Source organism: Phaeoacremonium minimum (genome assembly GCF_000392275.1).
Source record: "Phaeoacremonium minimum UCRPA7 unplaced genomic scaffold PA7_03_scaffold_509, whole genome shotgun sequence".
Classification (NCBI taxonomy): Eukaryota; Fungi; Ascomycota; class Sordariomycetes; order Togniniales; family Togniniaceae; genus Phaeoacremonium; species Phaeoacremonium minimum.
The window spans coordinates 164,230-170,247 of NW_006921411.1; the positions used below are offsets into that span (position 1 = coordinate 164,230).

Genomic DNA, 6,018 nt, shown 5'->3' on the forward strand with positions numbered 1-6,018 from the left:
GTAATAGACGCTAGCAATGGTGGTTGGGGTCTGGCACAGCTGGAAGCAAAGTCACATTCGGTCACCTACACATCTCGCGAGGTTGTCGCACCTTCCTTCTGAACATTACATGTTTTCATACGCGACTTTGTTTTTTCACCCCTCAGGTCAGGGATCAGGAGTACTTGCTATTTGCTTGGGTTAATCATAAATCAATCGTGAACGAATCAGTACTAGCTTTCATAGACACTCTTTACTATTTCCCCTGAGCTCCTCGTGACAAATATGACATGGCGTGACGTAGCTCCAACGTGACGTGAAATGCCTTTGCAAAAATATGAATCACCACCGTTGAATCATCTTAACTCGCCAGAAAGTCTTGGAAGATTTTCGGTGCCCTTACGTGCCCGTCAAATCGATTATAGATAGTGAGTACACATACACGGGCATCATCAGCCCCCTTTTATCCCGTACATTGACTAAGTCGGCCGAAGCCAGCAAGAGCGCTGTTCCCTCGCCCGCTCTCGATCTCACGCCCATACCTGTCACCAGCTAGCCCGAACCAAAACGCCAGCCACGCCCACAAGCACAATACCAATTAGGACTCTAGGGCCATGGCGTCTCCAGAGCCATCGTCCTCCACCGTCAAGTCTAGTACACGTGCGTACTGCACAGTGAGTCTTTGTAGATCGCGGAATTTTCCTGCAGGTGACATGTCAGTACGGTATTCTCGGCAGAGTCATGGCGGTGAATGGATGGCTTACCAAGTATCATCACAACTCCTTTTAGTAATTCCTTTCTACCCCAGCCGCAAATCTCGTCGCCCTTTCCATACCAGCCCGTGCCCTCGTCGTTCTTATCTTGCCTCTTCTCTTGAAGTACACCTCCAAGAAGGCTATTGAGCAACTCCTCAACCTTGCCTCGAAGGCCCTCAGCACCAATGCGTTTAGCATACATGAAGAGGTACAGCCTGAACTCCTCTCGTGATCCGAGCTGCAGTGTGCCGGCAATCCGATTCTCCAGATGCGCGATGCTGACGCTGCTCTCGAAGTCCTCGAATCCATCCTTGGAAAGGAGTGCCTTGATGAGTCGCTGGAGCGTGTACGCCCGGCCCTTGAGCATGAACTCGTTCGTGGTGTGCCGCTCAAGGAAGGGGATGATGCCCGCAGACACGTTTGCGTCGTCTCCATTGACGCCATCCTTCGCTGGTGCTGTGACGGGGCCCACAGCTGTTGACTGCAGCGCACTGACAGAGGAGTCATTGCTGTTCCAGTACTGACTGCCGACAGCCCACCATGACTCGGAGAGTCGCTGCCAGGTGTACATGTCGCGGGAATAGAAGTAGCCATCACCATTACTTAAAGTGACAACAATGTTGCCGGTTGAGTTAAGATGTGCAGACGTCACCCCGGGTGCTGGCGTCGCCGCGTGCGCGTGAAGGGAATGTATTGCAATTTCCAGAATGGGGGCAAGGCTGACAGGGGGATGTGGTGATTTGAGAGTCTTGATGTTCCAAACGTGTGCTAGACCGACGGCTGTTATGCACAGGAGCCAGTGTTCTCGGCATTCGAGTATTATAGGTTGTGACTCGAGAATCATTGAGTTGATGAGACGTCGACCAGCAGGCGTCCAGACATAAACACTACCATCCTCACAAGCGGCTGCCCAGAAGTTCTTGTTTCCTGTAACCAGGATAACAGCCTTCGGTAGGTAATCTTGCCACAGCAGGACGCCCCGCTTGGTGGCTAGAATGTGAGAAGGGTCCTTGATCTGTACAGGGTTCTTGGCTTCTAAGATGATGTTCTCCGGAACTTTCGAAGCATCCTCCAGCGTGCTCTCTCCTTGCAAGACGCCGCGTTCTAGGGGTCTTAGGATGTGTGACCTGACCTTGGGAACCGCTAGCCTTACTTGCGAGATGGCTATTGAGGGGTTCAGGACAGCCGGTCGAAGGAATTCAGGGGTTGACACAACACCCTGTGCAGGTGGCTGTAGCACTGCATGTTCTAAGCCGTCGACGCCATTGATCACTATTGGCGTAGGCCCTGATGCCGGGCGCTTGCTGACATGATCTTCCTCATCCTCACCCTCGATAGCAACAGCCTTGCGCTTGTTTCCTAGAAGCATCGCCGCCAGACCTCCTCGAGGAAGGCCGTCGAAGGGCTTTGACAAGTCAAGAATGGTTTGAGGCGCGTCATTCTGCGTGGCTTTTGTTGAGCTTGCTCCAACGAACTGGGTCTGCGGTAAGGAGGAGGTGCCAGTGCCCGAGGAAGAGACGAGAAGAGGCGCAACTCGCTTCTTACCATCCTTGGTGATCGTCACCCGCGACTTGAGGATATTTATCCTCTCCGCGGTCTTGTCTGCACTTTCTTCGGTCGGCTTGTCCTTGTCAGCCTCCTTCTCCTTGTCCTTCGACTTTTCCGAGTCGCCGTTTGTCTCGGGCGTCTTGCCACCTGCCTTGACCCCGTTCGTAGTCGGGGTTGATTCTTTCGTCCCCGGATGCAGGTCGCCCATGAGGGCTCCCATGCGCGACTCGGCTCCACGCAGCTCACCAGCTTTGCTGTGGTCCTCCAAGATGAGACCTTCAACATCCTCCGCGATTCCCATGCCCTTCCGCGATGCGCCGTACTTCTGAAGTGCCTTGTCGTTCTCTTCAGCCTTAGCTACCCATCCCAGCTCACCGACCTCGAACTTGACTGCAATGATACCGCCGTCGAGACTGGATATGAACAACGTCTGTCCATCAGGGGTCCACGCTAAATCGGATATCGACTTTGACGCTAGATCCTGAAGAATCACGAGAGGCCGAGATGTATTCGTATTCCATATGCTCAGGGTTTTATCCTGTCCCGCCGATGCAATCACCGTGACCAGCCCGGCCGAGCTGTGACCGTTCGTCACCCCGCTCTCAGGGGGCTTCTTCGTGTAGAACAGTCTGGGAGAGAACATGCACACCTCCGTCGGCCCCTCGTGTCCAATCAGGTTGATCTCACTGTCCCACCGTGTTCGCTCGATAATAGCAACCGAACTGACCGGCCCGTTGACGGCGTTTGCGGCCGCAATGTGGTTGCCGTCCGGAGACCAGGAACACCGTCGAAAGTACGTCGTGAGCGGCGAGCTCTTGAAGGGGGTGCTGATGCTCGTCTCCAGGACAAAGTTGTTAACCATGTCGTGCTGGGTGGCATTCGGCGCCGGGGGAGTGAAGCGGAAGATCTTGATGGTGCGGTCGTCGCTCGCCGTGGCAAAGTACTTGTTTGCGGGGTCGAAGGTGATGCCCTTGACATGGCTCTGGTGCACTGCCAGCGTCTTAAGCTTCTCAAATGTGTGCCCTGACCATACCACGACCTTCGAGTCGAGCCCCACAGACACCAGCAGGGAGTTATCGTAGGACCATGCCAGATCTTGTACATCGTTGTCGTGGCCGATGAGACGCTTGTAGGTCTTCCAGTTCTCGACGGGTGGAGGCTCGTTTGTGCCTATAGTAGTCAATTAGTCCACCGTATCCTCTCTAGAACCTGCGGAAGCTATCCTACCAAACGAGGCGACATGAGACGGCGGACTGCTGTCAAGTTGGTATATGCATATGACCTTATCATCGGCGCCGGACGCCAGGTAGCGGCCGTTTGGTGAGAAGCGAACGGTGTGAATGGTACCGAGGTGATGGCTCATGTGGCAGAGCTGTCGAGGCTTCGTGTAGGTCTTGTCGTCGGAGCTGTAGATGGACTCGGTCGACCAAACGCGGACGTGGCCATCTGCAAATCGTTTGGGTTAGCACGGATGACGGGCTGATTCATATTGATATGATGCAAACTTACCACCGCCCGCAGTGGCCAGTCTCGAGCCATCGGGCGAGATGTGGCAGCTGTAGACTTCAAAGTCCTTCTGCTCTCCTATTGCAGGGGGTCCCAAGCAGTTAGCAGCAAGCTCATTCATTCATTCATTGAAAGGTAGTCAGAAGCTTTCGGTAGGAACATCTCACCGCTATGACTGAGCCACGAGGGCTTGATGATATGCATCGTTAGGCGGTGTCTTGTCGCTGTCCCGCTGGCGTTGGCATGCCTGTCGTGTCGAGTTGTAGCTTTGCACTTTTTGGGAGTTCGCGATGCGCCGCGTTTCGCTTTAGGATTCGCGACCAAACGGACAGACGCTAGGTACTGGCGGGTGTGCTGTCATTAGTGCGGCATGCGTAACGTGAACCCACTGCAGTGGGCAGTAAGGTGGCCCATAACGACCCGATTGGACGGGCGGATTAAGCTGTCCCCGGGGGCTTCGATGTGTGCTGGCTCGCTGGCTTTTGGCGGGTCTGGTGTGTTAGTTCGCTCGAGCCCCTGAGACTCTTTGTCTCGGAACTCTTGGAGCAATAGGTGCCTGAGATGATATCGTCATATTCCTCGGTCCGCCGACATCCTATTCATAAGCGGTCTCTGCTATATACATCATGTTCTCCACCAAACGAATCAAGCCCATCAGGTGGCTAGCCGCGAAGTAGCGCGTGGTTGCTATTGAGGAAGCGCCGGAGCCCTTATAAGGAGATGTGGCATTGTTAGATATCAACAAGCTAGGTCGGTCAGTAACTCATATAGTTACTAATAGAGAATATTGAGTGTTTGGGCCCCAGATAGAGTCTAGAGCTGCTTCCCTAATATCATCTGGTGAATCTCAGAACTCCTTCGAGTTCTTGAGTTCTTTATTAATTTGTTCCTAGATTCAGCCTTGATTATGTGATGCGTTGATAATCACGGGGCTAGCCAGCCCTCTTCAAAGGTACTAGATGTCTCGCACATTTTCTAGTACGAGTAAAATATCTGAGTCTGTACGTGGGTGTATAGCAGAACTTATGGGAATGGTGCTCGAGGCTCAAGCCCAATGCTCCCACAAGTCGCCCATATAACCAAGGTCCCTAGTCAAATAGCAGTAGAAGGGCTTATCATATCCAGGCAGACTAACGGGGAAGGTGAGCTTCCTGCCCGGAGAAATCGCATAGGAAGTGATCATGGACAGCAATCTGAAGGAACTGATGAGGAGACACGATGCAGTAGAGGGATAAGAGGAGTGCATCACGGTAACGACCAGAGAGGACGGCAAAGACCAGTGCACACAGGTAAGGACCATCATTATTTGCAATCCCTGACGTCAAATACAGCCATCCATCCCGAATACCCTTCACTCCGAACTTGCAACCCTGCACTGCTCAGACATACCAGCGGTATCCAGCCAAAATCATGGAACATACAAAGGGAAGAGAGGAGCACACCAAATGGCTTCTCGTCAGGCACGCAAGCATAACAGAAAAGCCAACAACCAGAAAAATCACAGATGCCTCCACATGTTCAGGTCAACATGCTGGGGCGCGCGCGTTCAGAAGACTGGATATCTTGCTTCACGCTTATTTGGCGGCTGTCTTCTTGGTGGTTTTTGGCTTGGCCTCCTGGGAAAGGTGTCAGCGGACGAGCCACAACAAAAAATGAGGGAAAAGGAAGGGATAATGTCTTTGCGCAAGAGGATGCGAATCCGAATATAGACTCTTCTAGCATAGCAACAGGAGCTCTGCTTGGAGGGGTTGCAAAGTTTTGGGGTTGGGCGGGCGCGAGGAGGAAATATAAACAAGAGCCCGCCCTGCGGTCAACATACCTTCTCGACCTTCTTGACGTCCTTGTCAACCTTCTTCTCCGCCTTCTTCACGGCAGACTTGACCTGTGGCAGAATGTTAGAACATGTTATTGGAAGTGCACAGGCGTGCCCTGAGACCGGAAGCGCTTGCCAGTCGCATAGGCGACACAACGGCGCGTGCAGGGTCAGAGCCAGAGGGCCGGCGCCAGTGATGTTGACATGTGCAGCACGTACCTTCTTGGCCACGCCGCCCTCCTTCTTGGGGGCAGTCTTCTTGGTGACGCCGGCGGGCTTGGCGCCCTTGACGGTGGTTGTCTTCTTGGTCTTGGGCTTGGTGGACTTCTTGCGCGTCACGGCGGGCGCGGTGTCGACGACGGGGAAGACACGCGGCTTGGAGTTGCCGGTCGTGGAGCGGGTGCCTTCGCGAGCCAT

At 53.7% G+C, this 6,018-nt stretch overlaps 2 protein-coding genes across 2 annotated transcripts; both read right to left on the bottom strand.

Moving 5' to 3' along the window:
- Nucleotides 1-577: 577 nt before the first annotated feature.
- On the bottom strand, nucleotides 578-3,909 carry UCRPA7_7296 (putative histone transcription regulator protein; the record flags this gene model as incomplete). Its single annotated transcript, XM_007919828.1, has 4 exons — nucleotides 578-681; nucleotides 744-3,452; nucleotides 3,510-3,728; nucleotides 3,792-3,909. 4 exons carry the CDS (start codon nucleotides 3,907-3,909, stop codon nucleotides 578-580), a joined length of 3,150 nt encoding a protein of 1,049 aa, XP_007918019.1.
- A 1,453-nt stretch (nucleotides 3,910-5,362) lies between these two features.
- On the bottom strand, nucleotides 5,363-6,018 carry UCRPA7_7297 (hypothetical protein; the record flags this gene model as incomplete). The annotated part of the gene is made up of 3 exons (XM_007919829.1): nucleotides 5,363-5,404; nucleotides 5,608-5,670; nucleotides 5,821-6,018. 3 exons carry the CDS (start codon nucleotides 6,016-6,018, stop codon nucleotides 5,363-5,365), a joined length of 303 nt encoding a protein of 100 aa, XP_007918020.1.